This window comes from Orbicella franksi, chromosome 14, assembly GCF_964199315.1.
Source record: "Orbicella franksi chromosome 14, jaOrbFran1.1, whole genome shotgun sequence".
Taxonomy (NCBI): Eukaryota; Metazoa; Cnidaria; class Anthozoa; order Scleractinia; family Merulinidae; genus Orbicella; species Orbicella franksi.
This window is the reverse complement of record NC_138158.1, coordinates 9,165,249-9,184,811: the sequence shown is the minus strand read 5'-3', so window position 1 is coordinate 9,184,811 and position 19,563 is coordinate 9,165,249. Positions and strand designations below refer to the sequence as shown.

The following is a 19,563-nucleotide window of genomic DNA, read 5'->3' as shown; positions in this document are numbered from 1 at the left end:
ACGATTGTTTTGCTCCATGGTTTGATCATGTACGACTTTACTGACCACCGCAAAACAGCTGGAAAAGCTCCCATTTGACATGAGCAATGGCGTTATACCTAATAAAAGAAGAATAAATTAAATAAGATTCCTTAGTAGAAAAGTTTAGTAGTTGCATTCCCATTTACACGCAAAATGTTTCTTTACAGCCCTGGAATTGTGTGAAAAGAACTGTTCCCATATAATTGAATGTAAAAACCGTACCGGTGACGAAATGGTTTGCAAATGTGAAGCAGGATATACAGGTACACATTGTGACACCAACATAAACGACTGTACACCAGGCTCCTGCGTCCGTGGAAAGTGTATAGATGGCATTAACTCGTACAGGTGCGAATGTCCCAAAGGATTTTGGGGAAGCCGTTGTGAACAGGCTATCAACGATGAAAAGGGTAAATAAGTTGTCCATTGTCACTTGTGTAATTGTTAATCGTAAATCAGTTAGAAAGCTTTTATTGTTAAGTTTGGTTCTCTGTTTTTCAATTGTTTCAAACACATTGCATCTCGTCTGTTTCAAGTTTATCTGTTCTAATGTTTGTCATTCAACTTTACATGAGCTTGGCGTTTCTCGTTTTCCTCAACAGAGTGCGAGCCGTTGGATGAACCAGTGAATGGATATAAACGGTGTATGAGTTACTCGGGAAAGCAAGGATGTACACTGGGCTGTAAAAATGGAATGGCATTTTCCAGTAGCGCTGTTATCGAATACGAGTGTGGACCTGATACAAGTTGGAAATGGAACGGAGAAGTCATCAAGACTCTTCCTAAATGCCTTCGTAAGTATCTAAATCTATATTTTATATGCTCTGTTGTAGTCTGGAAATCTGATGATGACCTAAGACTTTCCTGCTTTTACGTTAAGGCCAGACTAGACCAAGAAACGACATGTCTATTCAACCCGTAGCTGGCTTAAAAGTGCCATCGTAGTGAGTTTGTTCGTAAATTAGCCTTATATCAATAACTTGATATCGCAAGATATGAGGACAGTACATAGGGTTTCTGATTGGCTAATTGCGAATTTGGGTATGGTATAAATTTAGATCTAAATGCCAAATAAAACCCAGAAGATTCAGCACATGCCAGAGGGTGATCACTTTCTCTGGGATTCAGCTTTGTTTTACTTGCAGAACCTACTCAATGAGAATTTAGTAAGTAAGTAAGTAAAAGCTTTATTAATGTGTCAATGTATTTAGTTTTCATAACTAATTGGGGACACAACAAAAAAAAAATTAAAATTATTGACAAATAAGGAATAGTAATAAAAATGTATATTTCTGATTCTGTACGATTACTAAGCGGATTCAGGTCAATTGTTTACTTAATCGTATCGGTAACAAAATTTTAGATCGTAATTGGTTCTCCGAGTGCCTATTGTGACGTGATCAGCGCACGATTATGTGGGCGTCCAATTCAGGTATCCAGTTTAAACTTTTTACAATTGGATGCCTGTAATTGGCTGCCAACACCATTCGCATGTCAATTACATTCGTTTAATGGTTCCCTTCTCAAATGTTTCGTACAGTGTTTACAATTTATGGAGCACACTAATGACTTCTTCGGGCAAAAGAAGTTCTCACAAGACTTTTTTAATCACAAAATCTGTAACTGATACAATTAATGAGTAATTGGACCTCGTGTCGTACAATAGACCTCTTTAGCTTGGGCGCTTTGTTTTCCCATTTCAGACCACGTGATGATACTCTTGAGAATTCTTGCTTTCAAATTTGTAAATAGTCGCATGCATATGAATGAGTAGTTTCAAGATGGATAAAAGAAAAATTCTCTAGAGAATATCACGTGCAGTGGTCTACGATGGGAAAACAAACCGCCTAAGCTAAAGAGGTCTATTAATTGAGAAGTCGTGCTGTTAAATTCAAATCGGCCTCGCGCTGCACGATCGTCCGATTACGTCAAATAGGCCATTTCCGCGTTACCTTTTACCTTTGTGTCAAACCCACTTTCATATCAATTTAAAGATTTGCACAAGGACTTGTTTTAAAATAAAGGAGCAAGGTAACTCGGAAATATAAAGGCTATTAGTCGCCGTGTACCCCTAAATTATATTGCACTCCACTCGATCCAATTAGTTTTAGTAATCACCCAATGCAAAAGGGCACAGGTTTAGAATTCGTAATGATATATTAATGCATTTAGGGAAAATCTTGTTTGAAGATGAGCTTGGGTTTTCGCCACTGAATGAACCTACATACGAATATATACGCAGGCTCGCAGGTTAAAAAGAAAAGGAACTGTTGGGCCAGAGAGTTCTACTTTACCAATTATTACTACTGTTAATTCTATTGTTTGCAGCATCATCCTCCCCACAGGAAATGCGCCAACGTATATCTTTACAGTTTCCATTGACGCAGACCTGCATAACGAGGGAGCAGTTCATGGAGATAGAGACGTCCTTCCGTGAAGCATTCCTGCAAGCAATGAGACCATTACCGGAATACGAGTGCTTTGAGTCTGGATTGTGCAGCATCGGAGACGTAAAGGTATCTGGTTGTGGAAGTTTTACTGGACGAAGGAAAAAACGAACAGTTGGCTCCGATTCCATTACAACAATAGAGTGTACAGTTATCTTCAGGGCGTCTAAGAGAAATGCATCGGCACCAAATGCAGCTGAAAAGGCAGGCTCGGTTGCCTTTCAACTACGGTACGTAGTTTCCATGGGGCAGTTCGCCATGAACGTCAATGAAAACGTGTTAGTAGCAAGGCAAGGATCGCTGCAGCATTTGTCTTCTGAGTTCACTTGTGGTTTGGGCTACTTTACCGACATTGGGAATAGCTCGTGTGGTAAGTGGGAACTAAAATATTTGTAAACTCGTCAAACCTTTGTTGATCCATCCTGTTAGGACCTAGGCAGTCTCCTGAGGGCTCTGGTTAAATCCCCGGTGTTACTCCCTCATATGAGCTATATGGGTATGTACGGCCCCAAAGGGTATGGTGTTTTAGCCATTTTGGTCAGAAATAGCGTATCGAATTTTGCCATTTTGGTCTCAGATAAGGCATTATTTTTTTCACCCTAGACTTGAATTGGGTACTTTCCTTTAGGAGATGCTACTTTTTCATTATAAGGCAGGTCTGAAACAGGGTGTAGACTTAAGGGTCAGGTCTTAAATAGGACATCAAATTTTTGGTCAGGTCATAAGTAGGGCAGGGAAAATAATAGATTTTGGTCTTAAATAGGGTAAGGGTTTAGGGAAGCGGTCCGCACACCCCCACCCAATTTCTGAGAGTATCCCTCTTCGGGGTGTTGAACCTTCCAAAGCCGACAAAGTTCAAGCTGTAAAAGCTCAAAGAATCATTGACACCCTCAAGCTGCCCCATGCACGTCTTCGAAACCTTAACTCTGTGTCAGCTCTTTATGGCAGTCCTGTAGTACATATTAGGAGTTTTATTAATAGTGCCTTCCTCCGAGTTCAGTCATGTCACCTTTATCCGTGTTGATTTGACCAGCTGGGCCGATCTTCTATGTGAAGGTTCTCTGTGTTTTGACGATGAATGTTATTCTTTGAACCGTCGTCTTAACTCATTTGAAATAGTACCTAAGGTTTTAGAATTTGAGAATTTAAATTAAAACAAAACATGCAATGGAATGAAATAAAGGAAGGGACGGAGGACGTAAGTGAAAAAAAAGAAGAAAGAAAAGAAGGGAGGGTGTAAGGAAGGGGGAAAAGACGGTAGGAAGTAAATAGTGAATAGTTTGCTTTACCTTCATGTTGATTATCTTGTATGTTGATCATCTTGTATTTTTCTTGTAATAAACAGTTGGATGTCCCCCCGGGTTTTTCTTGGACACATCAACCAAACACTGTCGTGAGTGTGATATTGGTAGTTATCAGGACACAGAAGGTCAGGTCAGGTGCCAGTCCTGCCCATCCGGATACACAACTAAAAGCAAGAACTCTGATAGTGTAGATGACTGCTTTCGTGTAAAAGCGGTCGGTGACGAAGGTAAAAGGATTGCAGATACCAACAAAAAATGAGGAGATTCTGCTCCTGTACGAGGAGTGTTGCCCTCGAGTGCTCAATTATATTCTCGCTGTGCTTTTAGTGCATTTTCAGGCAGCCTCTCAGAGAAATCTAATATATTGTAAGCTAGAGGGAGGTCTGCAATAGGCCAAGATCAATATATTAAAGGAGCTCAGTCACGGTATTTTGAGTTATTTCGGTCACATACAAATTACCTTTAAATTCTGAAGGAAACTTGAAAATAACAGTTTAATAAGATAGAAAAACACTAAAGAGATAATGATAAACCATAAAGGAACGAGGATGGCTAAGGATGGCTAAGGATGGAGAAGATTAACACGGATTGCAAACGACGAATTTGAAAAATTGAGGCTAAACTTTTCAATATGCCGGCGCAAACCGTGACGTAGCTCCTCTAAAATTCGAACTTGTTGCCGAGGTTTATGGGAAATGAAGAAATAGAAATCACATCGAGGGCAAATTAAGGGATGAATAAATGATTTTTCGTTGTTTTGTTGCTCTAACCCTCGGAACCAAGTTCGAATTTTGAAATATCGAAATTAGCTTTCTTAGTGTTTCAATCTTTACAAAGATGTAAAGCAGAAGTCAATGCATAGCAAATAAATTTCATTAGTTTATATTAGTTCTGAAATCCAATAAAATGCAATATGGTGCTTGAATACTGCTAAAGTCTGAGGAATTTTGCATGTAACAACCTACAGACCGTTCAGTGAGTTTGAAATACTTGCTTTTTATGCAGTGGAATCCCGATTGTTCGAAAAGTCCGAGAACCTGAGCCAGAAGACGTTTCCTGGCATTTGTTTCATTTGAAATCCTTAAATTTAAGTGGTAATCGAAAACATGAAGTGTTATCAGTAACTATCTATTTGCAAGGTCAAGGAAAAAGGAAAAACAAAAAGACCCCATAAGCTACAGAACTTTACCTTTTATTCGTGCTTTATATATAATTACTGATAGGGGTTGTCTGTCTGTCTGTCCTTCTGTCTGTCTGTCTGTCTGTCTGTCTGTCTGGCTTGTAGAAATGGATTTTATCTGGTCTGATCGCGATATGCACGGTTTTAATATCAAAAGCGCAGCAACAGCGTCGTTCCAATGCGTTTTGTTTCTGATTAGGTTTATAAACATTATTCTTTTTTTACCCTGTGTTATTTAGAGTCGTGAACATTCTGTGTTACAACATGTAAGTCTATAAACGTTTTTGATCATATTCTATTTGTATCCTTCTTGTATCCTGTGTAGCAAATGGTCTGAACTCAGGAGTATCATTGGTTTGTAAAGTGTGATCATGATCGTCGGCGTGAGGGTCTACCCTCACTCTGACGATTACTGTATCCTGTTTGTTTGTTCTATAATTTTTGTTAGAAAACAGTCCTAAGAAAATACGCGCGCTGATTGGTTAAATATCGTGTTTCTATAACTAGCTGTTGACGTAATGATGGCAGGAGCAAATAGAATTTACATTTTGATAATCAAAGTTAACAAGTTGTTTTCCTTTTTTTCGTCGCTGTGTTTTCTAAAAGAAATAGAAAACATGTTCTCCGTGCTCCTTTCCAGTTATAGAAACACTCCTGAAAGTTTGGGAGAACTCGAAAAAGCTGTGGAAACACTCGCCTGCGGCTGGTATTCCCACCGCATTTCTCGGTCTCCCAAACTTCCACTCGAGTTTCTATAACTCGATAGAAACGCGGTACATGTTTTCTATTTCTTAAATATCTGTGGTCATAATATCTCCTATATTTGTATCCTATTTCCAAGTTCTTTAGACTTAATTTGGGTGTCTGATGATATCGCTTTCGCAATTATAAAGTGAGACTATTCAAAAGAATAATGATTTAAACGTTATTGTAAATTCCAAATAATGAGAGAGTTTTATTCCCTCATTTCAAATACATTGTCAACTGCAATAAAGTGCTTAATTACCTGAATTTAAAATTCTGGATCTGAGAAACAACCTTCAGGCTGTTGTACATAATAACCAGACCGATTTCAAACAATTTTGCATCAATGTTATCATAACATAAGGTTTCACGGCGAACAGTCATCGTTGTATGTAGATCCAAGAACAATTGGTTGAGATTTTAACTGAAAGCACAGTAATCGTAACTGATAATTGAGATTCCAGCGCCGGCCATTATTACTCATTCATTTACTTATCGTATCGATGCTAAATCGAAAACAAATGCCACGTTTCACGGCTCAGTTCGGCCTTTGGTTCCTACAGCACAATGATCACATTGCTTACAAATTTACTAGACGAAGAAACATCTCTGTCAAGGGCATCCATCAATCCATCCGGGATATCAACACGCGTTAATTTCCATCCGGGTTTCCAACCCAGGGATAATGCTTTGGACATGGAGAAGTACAGGTGCTCAGGTAGTGCGGGTCATTAGGGAAGCCACAGACGTTTGGGGTGCCACACGGAGGGGGTGGAGGAGGGGAGTTGCATTTCCACGGAGCGAAATCCTCGATATCATCGAGGCTGGTGGGTGATTTGATCCACTCGATGGCATGTTTAATGCCAAGCATCCACACATCTCCACGCGAGAGTATGTCCTGAAGGAAATTTTTCATGGCTGAAAATGAACAACATTAAGAACACTAGTTTAAGGAGCATGGCTCAAAAAACAGTTTTCAGGAATTAAATTTTGATGGGTCATTATAACCACTCTTTATCACTTGATGCTACAATCATGGTATCAAAAAACTGCCCAGTCATTGGTGAACACGTCGTTATCAATTTCGTGACACAACAGATTACCATAGAAACAGTATGACCTGCTAAAAACAACCTTAATTAAAGCTCTAGGGGCTTATAATTCAAAAACGGCAAGGTCAATTTTTTTATATTATCAAATTTTGATGAGCGTGATAAATCGCAACTTTTGGCAAAGTTTTTGACAAGTCTACATACGGTTCAGAGCCACCTTAAATTTTCAAAACTTTAACCCTAAGGGAGCTCTAACTGCTTTCAATACTCGAGTGAAATCTGCGCTCTTAAGTGAATTCAGGAACACTAATTTGTCATTACTCACCAGTTAAAGCAAAGGGATATGCTTGAAACCAACTAGCGTGCATGAACATAGGAAATGGTGCCCTGTTAGTCGTGTAGTGTCTTTCAAAATTCCTGGACAGGAGATGATACACGTCCGATCCACCTGTAGGCGGCGGCAAGCAGGCGTCAATCATATCGCAAGGAAAACCTCGTGAATCGTTAACGTTGTAATCAACCAAGGGAACCTCCCAGAGTCCTGGGAATGAATCTGGGAACAAGAGATTGAATACAGTTGATAGTAAATAAAATAAGGCTGGAGGAGGTAGACTTAGAGCGGTCTCTTTTCCTCGAAAATCCGTGGGGAAGAACGCAAAACAAGTAAATGTGCGAGCGTGACTGTGAGCGTGACGTGCGAGCGACGAGCGGCGATACCGCGAGCCCCAAGTAGCGCGGGCATCGCCGCTCGCACGTCACGCTTGCGCACTTACTTGTTTTGCGTTCTTCCCTGCGGATTTTCGAGGAAAAAAGAAACTGCTCGGAGTCTATGGCGGAGGGGACTTATTTAAATTCCTCTTTTGAGGGAGTGCGGGGAAACGCGCCTGGACAAAATGAAATGAATCACCTACCAGGAGAACACTGATGACGCACGGTTTTCTCGATTCCAGTGCCACCAGTCCCTCTTAGACGGTGGGGCGCTGGAACGAGGAAAGGGTGGTTCTGACCGAAGACCTATGAGTTGATTGCCTAGATTTTGGAATAAATATTTCCACTCATTCAGCTCTGGTTTCCTCACAGAAAATATCGATTCCATTAGTTGATCTTCTTTATCTAGCTAAAACCGCTCCATTAGTTAGAACTCTTGCATTCTGTAACAGGTTTTGAAGCGGATTAAAACCGAATGAAATTCTCTCTGGAAGTGAAACTCATGTTTTTTTGTTCTGGAGGAATTCCCGTAAGCCAGTTTTAAAGTGTAGTTACTTTAATTGATTGATTTATACTCTAAGTATTTTTATTTAGTTGTTGCTATTCGAAGTGGCATAGTAGAAATACGTCTGACGCCAAACGTCACACATTAGTGAAAGGAAAGCTGGTAAAAGGACTGTAATTTAAGTTAGACAAATATTAATCCACAAAAACTAAACACTTCTCTCCCCCACACTTCCCGGAATCAGCTTTCCTTCTCGGGGGGCGGGGGGGGGGGGGTTCACTCACCGGTCGGACATGGTGGAATAACACATTCCTGTGTTGATCGATAGTCCAAAGTGTACGGCCACATCGGAGGATTCGTAAAGCTGTGGGTGGGCATGGAGGAGTCGTATAGAAACTTGTTATCGTAAAGAACTTGATACATGGTGTTACCAGCGGTCTGCAGGAAAGGGGCCCGGAATCCTACGACGTCCTCTGCCTCAACCTGTCCCCATTTCCGTAGAATTTCCCTCTGTCCCACTATTTCGTCCGTCAGCTGGCTGTAGTTCGCCGATTTCCACCAGGTAGTCGGCGTCCTGTGTGAGATGGTGTGATCTGCTATATCGTGCCTGTCGTGGTACAGCGCTTGCACCTTTTGATAATCAGTGTACTCATGCGAGACGAAGAAGGTCGCCGTAGCGTCACAGCCGTTTGGATTCTTGAGCTCGCCATCCGCGAACAGGGTCTCGTAATATTTATAGTTTGGCTCGCCCACATCGTCATCAAAAGACAGCATGACCACTTGCGGGACTTTCTCGCTAGGTAGGTTCCCAGGGATGTCGACTCCACTACAGCGGCAATCGGGAAGCTTGCAGATGTCTGGCGAACATGGCTTGGCTGGTCCGAGTGCACGAAAGTTCACTGCTGCTTCACACATACTGTCCAGCTTTAAACACAACAGGATCAAAGCAAATACGGAATTAATTTGCCTCAACATGATTAAAATCACTGAGCTAGCTAGCGGCCAACCGTTCGATTGGTATGATTATGTCTTGCTTAAAGCTAAGTGCCTCAAATGCTAGACGCGGCGGTCACATAAATTTATTTCCCCTGAAAATCATTTTCCGGGAAAAAACAACCCCAAGATTTCGAAGTGACGTCAAGTAGCATTTGATTTCCGTAATTTGATGGGAACAAATACCTCAGCTTGAATCATATGATTCGCCCAGGGATTCCCCAGAGCAGAGGTTAATCCCTGACTTCCCTTTACCATATACCCCAGGGGGGTACTCGGGTACGTTGGTGACCCGAGTGGTATGGAGGCCTTTTGGGGATTGAAAATTGCCATCTGCGAGCTATTTGAGATAAAAATTTTGTAGTGACTTTCCTCGGAAAGAAAGGAAGAAAACCGTTCGAGGCGACGTTCCGGGCAGTTGGATTCTTTTTTTATCCCTACAAGACTTCTTAAATTATGATTGCTACACCTCCCCTGAGAAAATAGAGGTTACGAGAGATAGTGCATCAATGCTGTCACGTACGCAAACCGTTTTAAAAAAAAGTAACAAAAGGCACGCGGATTCATATGAATATTTGTAATACTAGTAGCAACCACGAGTTAGGAAAATAATGCAATCGTAGGTCGTCTATAGGCGATAGGCGGGGAGAGCGGGCATTGGAATCCCGATTTTCGAACTGTCCGACAACCTGGACCAAAACACGTTTCCTTGCGTCCTTTTGTCGAAAATGTGAAGAGTTATCAGCAACTGTCTATTTGCAGGGTCGAGGAAAACGTAAACGGGCTAATAGATATGGATTTTTGATACGCGTGCTGGCACGGTTTTAAAATTGAAAGCGCTGTAACGCGTTATTCTTGCTTCTTAATTCTTTTAGTAGGTTTATAAAGGTAAGGAGATTATTTCACCTTTTCTTATTTAGATTCGTGAAAAAGCTTTGTCGCAAAATGTGAGTCTATATACTTTTATGTCTGTGATTATATTCTATTTATGTCCTATTGTTTGTGTCCTAATTGCCTGTTTGTTGTTTCTATAAACTTTTGATTTCTGTGATCAAATCGGTTTTGAAAAGCTGGACTATTCAAACTGATGTATTTGGGTTATATTTAAAAAAAGTTATCAAATGAAAGACAGACATTTAAAAATTTGTTACTTTCTTTTATTCCTGCATTTCAAATACATTGTCAACTACAATAAGGTGTTTGATTACTTGAAATTCTGGATCTGAGATAAAACCTAAAGGCCGTTGTACATCATAACGAACCCGATTTCTGACAATCTTACCTGAACACTATCATAAAATAAGGTTTCACAACAAACAGTCATCGTTGTGTGTAGATCCAAGAGAAATTAGCTGAGATTTTAACTGAATGCACAGTAATCGTAACTGACAATTGAGAGTCCACTGCCGGCCATTATTACTCATTCATTTAATTATGGTCTCGATGCTAAATTGAAAACAAATGCCACGTTTCACGTCTCAGTTCGGCCTTTGGTTCCTACAGCACAATGATCACATTGCTTACAAATTTACTAAACGAACAAACAAACAAAGAAAACAAATTATTTCATCCGGGATAATTGTTATCTCTGTCAAGGGCATCCATCAATCCTTCCGGGATATGTACACGCGTTAATTTCCATCCGGGTTTCCAACCCAGGGATAATGCTTTGGACATGGACGAGTACAGGTGTACAGGTAGTGCGGATCGTCAGGGAAGCCACAGACGTTTGGGGTATCACACGGAGGGGGTGGGGGAGGGGAGTTGCATTTCCACGGTGCAAAATTTTCGATATCATCGAGGCTGGTGGGTGATTTGATCCACTCGATGACATGTTTAATGCCAAGCATCCACACATCTCCACGAGAGAGTATGTCCTGCAGGAATTTCTTCACCGCTGAAAATAAACAAAATGTATAGTTTACCAAGGAATCGGTCGCTTTTCGGTTTTACTGGAAGTCGTTGAGGTTTACAAAATTAACAACAAACATAATGAATCGCGATGTTAAACCCACACAATGGCGGTAACTTACGTCAAAGCGATTTTTTTTATTTGACCTTCGAAACATGTTTTATTCAAAGTTCATCTCAGCGTGCCATTATTATAGCTGAACAGTTGGTAATGTTCGTCGTTTCCCTGTTCAATTTTTTTTTGCCAGCATGAAATTCAGGATACATTGTTCGATACATTCTCAGAGCCGGTTTAACCTCCGAAAAATTGTGACTGAGCAATTTACAGTAGAGTTGATTTTACTTCTGATTGGAAGAGAAAGTAGCCTGTTTCTTATACAGTTACTAAGGAGACACTTAACCAAAGGCAATACTAGTAACTTCCCACTCTCAAGTAAAAAGTATTTTACTTAATTTGGTGACAATAACTAATCATTACCAAGAAAGAGATGATGAAGCTTAAGAGAATAATTCCTTAAATAGCACTTATTCCTAAGGGAATCCCTCTCAAATTGTTGCCACAACACCCTCCAGGAGGGTGAAGAATTAGTCAATCCTCACAGTCACGCGAATTGTCCTCAAGTGGACAGCCTAAATTAAACGCTAATTTACATGCAGTTACACACTGGGCAACCGCGTGTGGCAACATTATCCACTGGAAAATTACTGGACACCATACCTAACAATAACCTGAGAGGGATTACCTTGGACATAAGGCCTGTATGGGGAGTTACTTCTCTTACTCTTCATGCTCTCTTTTCATTACTCACCAGTTAGAGTGAAGGGGTATTTTTGAAACCAAACAGCGTGCATGAACATTGGAAATGGTGCCCTGCTGGTGGACGTGTAGTGTCTTTCAAAATTGCTGGACAGGAGATCATACGCTTCCTGTTCGTTGGTTGGCGGATAACAGCCGTCAATCATATTGCACGGCATACCTCGTGAATCGTTGTAATCAATCATAGGGACCTCCCAGAGACCTGGGAATGAATCTGGAAAGAACAAAGAACTATCAATCTTTCCAGTATCTACATGACTCCCTCCTGTAAGGTACTGTTCTCTGAGAAAAGCGGAAAGGTTAACTAATGTAGCGGGAAGTGCGTGTGCGTGTGTATATTTGAGGACGGGGGGAGGGGGCGATGAAGGGGGATGTAGCTTAGTTAAATTTCTAAATGTTTGGATGATGAAAAAACATTCAAAAACTTAGACCCCATTCCCTCAGTTACAAGAATCTATTACAACACTGTCTCATGGCACAGTGCAACCGTCATATCTTACTTCGTCAGTAAATACTCAACCAAAATTTGTTTTGGTTGGAATGTCAAAAAATTCATACAACTCCCGAAACGTGTCCCACATCTATAGTTTATAGTGCCCTGATTAATTCCTTTCACAGATTCAATGTTTTCCTGATATATATGCTTTCAGCAGTCTTAAATCTCTAACAAAGTGCTCCATGAATGTCTGAATTATTGTTAAAATATAATTGGGTTACTTTGCAAAGGTCTTTGACTCTTTTCCAGATCCTAGGAATAAACTTCGGGACGGCATGAATAACCGCGCGATTCCTAGGTACGGGCACTAGGTGAAAAGAACTTCCAGTAAGTCCATTCAAAGGTGGAAAAATGATCCCCTCTCTCCCTCCCTTACTAAGCTATTGTTTCTTGCGGCTCGCTCACCGGTCGGACATGGTGGAATAACACATTCCTGTGTTGATTGATATTCTAGGGTGTACGGCCACATCGGCGGATCCATAAATTTCTGAGTAGGCATGGACGAGTCGTATAGAAACTTGTTATCGTAAAGAACTTGATACATGGTGTTACCAGCGATCTGTAGGAAGGGGACCCGGAATCCCACCACGTCCTCTGCCTCAACCTGTCCCCATTTCCGCAGAATTTCTCTCTGTCCCACTATTTCGTCCGTCAGCTGGCTGTAGTTCGCCGACTTCCACCAGCTAGCCGGCGTCCTGTGTGAGATGGTGTGATCTGCTATATCGTGTCTGTTGTGGTACAGCGCTTGCACCATTTGATACTCGGTGTACTCATGCGAGACGAAGAAGGTCGCCGTTGCATTACATCCGTTTGGATTCTTCAGCTCGCCATCCGCGAACAGAGTCTCATAAAAGCCATAGACTTGCCCATTTACGGCGTCGTCGAAGGACAACATGACCATCTGGGGGACTTTCTCTTTCGGTAGATTCCCTGGGATGTCGACTCCGCTACAGCGGCAATCGGGAAGCCTGCAGATGTCTGGCGAACATGGCTTCGCTGGTCCGAGTCCGCGAGACTTCACTGCTGCTCCATCGATATTGTCCAGCTTTGAACACAACAGGATCAGTGCAAAAAAAGCGTTGATGTAACTCAACATGATTAAAATCACAGAGCTTGTTGCCGATGGCTCGATCGATGGCTCTGTTTCGCTAAGAACCGAAGACCTGAAATGCAAGCGAATGTGAGGTCACGCTTGATTTATATCTAATGAGAATCAATTTCCGGGGAAAAAACCCGATTCCCTGGCGTGACGTCAATCGCTATTCTATTTCCGTGATTTCGCGGCGTCAAGCACCCAGGCTTGACTCATGTGATTCTTCTGGGAATTTCCCCCGACCGCTTCCCTTTTCCTTGTACCCATGAAGGTGGGAAATTCTGGTATAAACTTACCCGGGAGGTGTAAAGGCAGTTGCAGACTATTTAAGATGTAAATTTCCTGCTGACTTTCCTCTTATTTTTTCTCTTTTTTATCGTAATGAGACATTTTTCAGGGGTAACATAATTTGACTTTACTTCAGTTATCCTCCTGCCATTCATGTAAATGGAATTCCAGAATGACAGAGCTAAAATGAAGGGAAAAAAGATTTTCTTCGTAGCCCGATCACGAGATAACTGAGTGACCGGAAGGAGTTTTATTTTTGCTCCTGACAGACAGACTGACAGACATAAATCTCCAAATGATTGCAACATCTTTCTAAGAAACTAAAGAATCTTGGCAGTGATAGGAGATGTTGGCACCTGTATAAATTGTAGCACAATAGCTAATTGAGGGAAACGGTTAGGAAACTTGCCAAAATGCGTTGTTGTATGCTTTTCTTAAGCTCCTGGTTGTATGTTTTTGTTTCTATTTTGCAACTGATGACTTTTGCCTGCTAAATCTGAAAGTAATGGGGGCCGTTGCTTTCGGAATTCTACGGTAAAAAAGGTGGTTACGTGTGCTCATACAACTAACCAGTAGAAGCATTGCGACTATGTAGTTCAAGCATGTATAGTCTATGAGCATAAAACAAAAGATGTGCAGGGTCAAGAGCATTCCAACATAAATGTTAGTCTGTTTATTTGCTCCTTTGATGTTTACCAGCCTTTCTAACCATTTCTCTCTATTAACTATGGTTGCGCAGAATAACAAAAGGTCTGCACACAGAACTGTTCATGGCTAGGGTGTTTATAATACCAAGGGAAAACTGCTTAGTGGTCTTAATATGTATTCTCCCACATTTTTATATATATATATATTTTTTTTGTGATGCAACAGTAGGTTTATAAATTACCTATGGCAGTATTAGTCAGTTAAATTTTTCTCAAGCTGTAATGTTACCAAATTTGTAGCATTGCACTTTATATTATCCGTATTTATAGGTCGTATAGGGGTTAAGGCCGTGCCGAGTGAGTGCATGAGACATGGTAGCTAAAAATAATAGATGACGTTCAAAATTGTCACTTTTAAGCCAAGACAGGCCTCCACGCAGCTTAAGTGGTTGCAGATTAGCTCGAAGAGTGCAACAATTTGAGTCTTCTCAAGAAAATTATCAAAGTGCAATGATGTCTCCTGCTAAAATTGCTACCTCATTTGCTATTCTTCTTGCTGTGCTGTTTTCACAAGCCAGTGGAAACCCAGCAAAGCCGTGCAACCCGGATAAGTGTAAGCTTCCTGACTGTTTTTGCAGTGGCACCAAAATCCCCGGGAATTTGTCCGCATCCTCGATCCCTCAGATTGTAATGATCACGTTTGATGCAGCCGTTAACAGCGGCGGGTTCTCTCTATACGAGGAGTTATTCAACGGCCGGTTCAAAAATCCAAATGATTGCAACATCTCCGCGACGTTCTTCGTTTCGCACGAGTACACGAACTACTGCATGGTTCAAGCACTGTACAATCAGCGCCACGAAATCGCGGATAACTCCATTTCCCGCCGACTTCCCATCAGTTGGTGGAAAACCGCGACAGAAAAACAACTCACTGAGGAGATAGTGGGGATGAGGGAGATTCTAAGAAAATGGGGTTACGTGAATCCTGAAGATGTGAAGGGCTACCGGGCGCCATACATCCAGGTTGGTGGAAACACAGAGTTCAAAACTCTGCAAGACGCACTCTTTTTGTACGAGTCTTCAATGCCCACTCAGATGTACAGGGATCCTCCGCTCTGGCCTTACACTCTGGAATATCGATCAACTCAAGATTGTGTGATCGAGCCATGCCCGACTGGTAAGTTTATTTCATCTTCTGTGCGCGGAAGTGTAAAGCTCTGGCAATGCGGTTGAGGGGGTAGGGCTTTGGTGATGTAATTTTAACGCGTTTCTGTCGCAGCTCTGTAACTATAAACCAGCGCAGTTCACTCAGCCTCGTTCCAAGGGTCCCTGAACGTGGAGGAGGGCGGGAAGATGAGAGATCCTGGGAACGAGGTTGCAGTTCACTGCTCCCTGCAGGGTTCTAAATTGGATCATAACGTTTCGATTTCAGTTTGCCTAAGTTAAGACTGTAGCTGTGATCATGAGGCGATGATTTGATTAAAAATTTAGATCACTGACTGTTATACACCCTTCTTTGCATTTCTGAATGTCTGTTTTTTCTTAACATATTCTTGATGGGAGTTTGTTTGATAACACATGTTCCAAGAAGTACAGCGCGACATTCCATAGAGAAAAGATAAACATGTTCCAGTTATCATTATTTATTAAACCAGCTTGTTATTATTATGTAATGAGCTTTTTCTCATCTTTTGATCATTTTTAGACTGCACTGTTAAATTTCCAGTGAAGATGGTTTAACATGATAGAACTGAAACCGATTTTTGTTTCTCTATGGAATATCGTTCAATATTTGAAAATTTGTTCAGGAGATTTCTTCAGACTGCTCTGTTAATCTTAGATTCCTTTCCTGCACTGTGGGAAGTACCACTGGTTGATTACAATAGCAAAGACGGGCAGTTGTGTAATTTCATCGACTCCTGTACCCCGCCTGATACAGCCCAAGAAGCCTTCGAATTGTTTGACACCAATTTCGAACGACACTACACGACCAATAGGGCTCCGTTTTTCATGCTTCTAGAGGATCAATGGCTGGCTAATAGCACTTACTTTGAAGGTATGATCACTTGAAATGTTGTAGTTTGTAGCCCGGCTGTGTCACGGACAGTCTATGTACACCGCAGTTATGTACAGTGGAACCTCGATTTAACGAACCTCTATATAACGAGGTCCTCGGCATAACGAACGATTTTCCTGGCCCCAGTAATAGTGAAATATACGGGAAAGAGTCTCGATGCAACGAAACCTCGTTATCACGAACATATTTTGCCAATCCCTTGGCCTTTCGTTATATCGAGGTTCTACTATATAGAGAGGATTTAGTGCTAGAGTCGAACCTCCGTTAAGAGATCACCCAAAATGTCAAGCCTAGGTGCCTGGTTGTTTACGGGAGGTGGTCGCTTACCAGAGCTTAGACCATACTGGATTAAAATTTTGCCTCTTTAGCATATGGTAACTGCAGAAACTTACCCCATGTTTTAAATGCTTTATTCATTGAAAAGTTAATTTCGAGAAAAAATCCGATTCTTCCCATCAAGACATTTCCGTCCCCTGTACTATCCAGGAACGCGACAATGTTACAACACCTTATTATGCAGTTTCCGCTCTATTATCTGTTAAGTGGTCGTCTACGGGAGGTTAAAAACAAAAGAAAATTTCAAGCTTTTAGCTCTAAAGGTGGTCGCGGTCGCTTACGAGAGCTAGTCGCCTACAAGAGGTTCCAAATATAGTGATTTGACTCGGAAACTTTTGGTATTTTGGAAAACTGGTCGCTGAGTAGGGGTGGTCGCTTACGAGAGGTGGTCGCAACCAGAGGTTCAACTATACGTGCAGACGCTCTGCAAGCTAGCCATTGCTCGAGCAAAACAAAACTTAATCCTTCTGACCCGAAAAAAATACAAAACGAAATCATCTAATTATATTAGTAAGCTTACGTCCTTTCATGAGAAAATCGAGAAACCCGTTTCCTCAGAGGCCTTAACGCTTTCAATCTAGCTCCACGAGAGAGGGAACCTGGGATTCGAGACGAAAAGGTCACAAAGTGACTCTGATAAGTTATCACTCAAGCGAATATTATTTTGGTACAGGCGAAAACCGTTGAATTAAGTAGAGCAATACGGATGGTCAAATGAGACAACACAATATTGAAACGGATTCCAAATTGAATTGTATAAGTTATTTCAAGCCAGAAAGCAGGACCTTGGTACCTCTTAGGGGTTCTTTTCAAAATTTCCGACGAGCACCCCCATCCTTTTTATATGGGAGTCTCCCCCCCGGGCCTGTTCCATCTTTCGTCTCTCGTTCGCGCAGTGGTAGCATACTTCATGTACATAGTGTTCCTAGATTTTACCCTTTCCCCATAATCTTTAATTAAGCTCGGATCAAACTGTACTGAGCTCTCTTGCGACCGTGATTTAAGTCGCCACACAAGTTCTCGAGAATCATTGTCCCCTGAATGGTTTCAAACCAACAACGACTGCGGTGACAAAGGGGTGGAGGGTTGCTCTCTAAACAAGATAAATCGGGGAAGGGGTACACCCTGCTAGGCTATACAAATCATTTCCCTATACCACTAAAACCACGAAACACTTTCACTTCAATGCTCTTTTCAATTCCGAGTAGCTATTAACTTACTGTGGAATTCCGATTTCTCGAACCTCCCGATAACTTGAACAAAAAGTCGTACCTCTCCTCGCTCAGTCGAACACCGGGGTATTTTTTTTTCAAACCAATTTTCGTTTCACTTGGAGTTTGGAAAAATCATTTTCAGACGGAATTTGACTTAGAGGAAACAATTTCAAAGTAAAATGCACTCCGCTGATCGCTCTCATTTTACATTTATGCTCATGACAGGAACGGTGACCTTCCTCAAAAAACTTGCATCCATGAGCGACGTGTGGGTGGTAACCATTTCGCAGGCTCTCGATTGGATGATGACTCCCACGACGCTGGAAAATATCGAAGACTTTGCGCCATGGAAATGCGACTCGACACCCCCACCCGCTTGTCCCGCGGGAAATTGCAGAGTCTGTTATTATCCTGAACGGGAACGTGTGATGCAGACGTGTGCTCCAGAATGCCCGCCTCATTATCCATGGGTCGGAAACCCGGATGGAAATTAACCCGGAAGAAAACTTCCCCGGATGAAAACTACCCAGGATGTTGCTCAGCATGCAAAGTGAACTCTTTTCTAGAACTAAGCTCTGAATTTACGTTTGTAAACGTACTGGTAAAAGAATATTAATTTGAAAATATGCAGTTTAGGTCTTGAACAATGCTATGGGCTATTAAATAGAGTAATTTTAACTGTTTGCTAGTTTGGAAAATCGTTTCAATTAGCTGACATGTGTTAATTAACTTAGACCTGTTAGCCATCTGATTCTGTTCAATGTTTGCCCATATTTTTAATTAAAATTGGAGAAAATTAAAGAGCTATTGTAAGTCACGTTACACCAAACTTGGAAACGAGATTAGTCCCGGACTAGGTAATTTTGTTTGAACAAGTCTGATTTCGATGGCCCGGGTTAAACGTATTGACGCGTGCGCTTATGGGATATTTGCAATAGCAGGAGTACATCAATAGGAGCGTGTAACTCCCACACTAAGCCTATGTCACAGCATTTTCACAGACCGGTTTATTTTTAGGCTTCTTTTCCCGCGAAACAGGTCAGTACCGGTCTACATCAGCGCGCATCGGTAAGGAAAAAAATGGCTCTTTTTCTTTTTACCGGTTCCGGTGAAGTGACGACGTCAGTTAAAAATTAAGCCCGTGCTTGTGGTTGCGCACTTAGGTTCCTGCGGGGGTCTGAATTCGCGGTAATTTCAAAGTAAAAATAGCGCAACTTTGTAATGTTCAAACGCAATATCCCAATATCGATTGTTGTGTGCTTTGGTCATCTTCTTGGGGGGACAGGATCAGCGAGTGTCATTACCAGCATTATATAATGTCTTCTTGTCCCTGAATAGCAAAACGCAGCAATCGATCTGAAACTAACACTGAAACCATAGGGCCACTACCATCTCTACGTTTTTTTCCGAAGAACTTTCAGTTAGTGGAAATCAAATCTAACTGGCGTAGCGGGCGCTCAAGTAACACTGGGTGCGAGTAACGCTGGGTGCGTAGGCGAAATTAGATCTTCGTGAAGGAAATGTCGTCTTGGCGCTTTTGGTAAAAGTTCGTATTTTACTCCCCACCCTTTTACTCCCCTTTCTTTTTTGCTATCGTTAAACTCCGTACCTGTTGAACAAATTTGAATTGCATTCCTGTAAAAGAAAAATTCAGCCTCCCCCTCCTCCATCAAAAAGTTGATCCCGAAAATGAAAGCGCACACTACTATAGACTCTGACTTGTCCAGTAC

The 19,563-nt window shown here is 41.5% G+C and overlaps 4 protein-coding genes across 6 annotated transcripts in view; 2 read left to right on the top strand and 2 right to left on the bottom strand.

The window, feature by feature from the left end:
* Nucleotides 1-6,302, top strand: part of LOC145468435 (uncharacterized) — a 46,132-nt gene extending 39,830 nt beyond the window's left edge. For all 3 annotated transcript variants that reach the window (XM_081452147.1, XM_081452145.1, XM_081452146.1), the window contains 4 exons: nt 189-431; nt 624-815; nt 2,350-2,838; nt 3,814-6,302. In XM_081452147.1, the coding sequence (XP_081308273.1) occupies nt 189-431; nt 624-815; nt 2,350-2,838; nt 3,814-4,031 (1,142 nt within the window). In that variant the 3' untranslated portion in view covers nt 4,032-6,302. The remainder of the gene's footprint in view (nt 1-188; nt 432-623; nt 816-2,349; nt 2,839-3,813) is intronic.
* Nucleotides 6,040-9,928, bottom strand: LOC145468463 (chitin deacetylase 7-like). The gene is made up of 3 exons (XM_081452203.1): nt 8,246-9,928; nt 7,074-7,301; nt 6,040-6,614 (listed from the first exon to the last, which is right to left on the bottom strand). Exons 1-3 carry the CDS (start codon nt 8,934-8,936, stop codon nt 6,349-6,351), a joined length of 1,185 nt encoding a protein of 394 aa, XP_081308329.1. The 5' UTR covers nt 8,937-9,928; the 3' UTR covers nt 6,040-6,348.
* A 175-nt stretch (nt 9,929-10,103) lies between these two features.
* On the bottom strand, nt 10,104-13,522 carry LOC145468464 (chitin deacetylase 7-like). Its single transcript, XM_081452205.1, has 3 exons — nt 12,584-13,522; nt 11,675-11,896; nt 10,104-10,851 (listed from the first exon to the last, which is right to left on the bottom strand). The coding sequence occupies exons 1-3, from the start codon at nt 13,272-13,274 to the stop codon at nt 10,586-10,588; spliced, it is 1,179 nt and encodes a 392-aa protein (XP_081308331.1). The 5' UTR covers nt 13,275-13,522; the 3' UTR covers nt 10,104-10,585.
* A 949-nt stretch (nt 13,523-14,471) lies between these two features.
* LOC145468466 (chitin deacetylase 7-like) lies at nt 14,472-19,546 on the top strand. Its single transcript, XM_081452208.1, has 3 exons — nt 14,472-15,383; nt 16,047-16,262; nt 18,059-19,546. Exons 1-3 carry the CDS (start codon nt 14,717-14,719, stop codon nt 18,325-18,327), a joined length of 1,152 nt encoding a protein of 383 aa, XP_081308334.1. The 5' UTR covers nt 14,472-14,716; the 3' UTR covers nt 18,328-19,546.
* The last annotated feature ends 17 nt before the right edge of the window (nt 19,547-19,563 follow it).

What these genes read in the sequence shown, in the direction of transcription:
- LOC145468466 (XM_081452208.1), top strand. Translation starts at nt 14,717, where the DNA reads ATGATGTCTCCTGCTAAAATTGCTACCTCATTTGCTATTCTTCTTGCT. An exon ending in GATCGAGCCATGCCCGACTG is followed by an intron (nt 15,384 to 16,046) that starts GTAAGTTTATTT and finishes TGTTAATCTTAG; the next exon opens with ATTCCTTTCCTGCACTGTGG. An exon ending in TAATAGCACTTACTTTGAAG is followed by an intron (nt 16,263 to 18,058) that starts GTATGATCACTT and finishes TGCTCATGACAG; the next exon opens with GAACGGTGACCTTCCTCAAA.
- LOC145468464 (XM_081452205.1), bottom strand. Translation starts at nt 13,274, where the DNA reads ATGTTGAGTTACATCAACGCTTTTTTTGCACTGATCCTGTTGTGTTCA. An exon ending in TATTCCACCATGTCCGACCG is followed by an intron (nt 11,897 to 12,583) that starts GTGAGCGAGCCG and finishes TGTTCTTTCCAG; the next exon opens with ATTCATTCCCAGGTCTCTGG. An exon ending in ATACCCCTTCACTCTAACTG is followed by an intron (nt 10,852 to 11,674) that starts GTGAGTAATGAA and finishes GTTTATTTTCAG; the next exon opens with CGGTGAAGAAATTCCTGCAG.
- LOC145468463 (XM_081452203.1), bottom strand. Translation starts at nt 8,936, where the DNA reads ATGTTGAGGCAAATTAATTCCGTATTTGCTTTGATCCTGTTGTGTTTA. An exon ending in TATTCCACCATGTCCGACCG is followed by an intron (nt 7,302 to 8,245) that starts GTGAGTGAACCC and finishes TCTTGTTCCCAG; the next exon opens with ATTCATTCCCAGGACTCTGG. An exon ending in ATATCCCTTTGCTTTAACTG is followed by an intron (nt 6,615 to 7,073) that starts GTGAGTAATGAC and finishes GTTCATTTTCAG; the next exon opens with CCATGAAAAATTTCCTTCAG.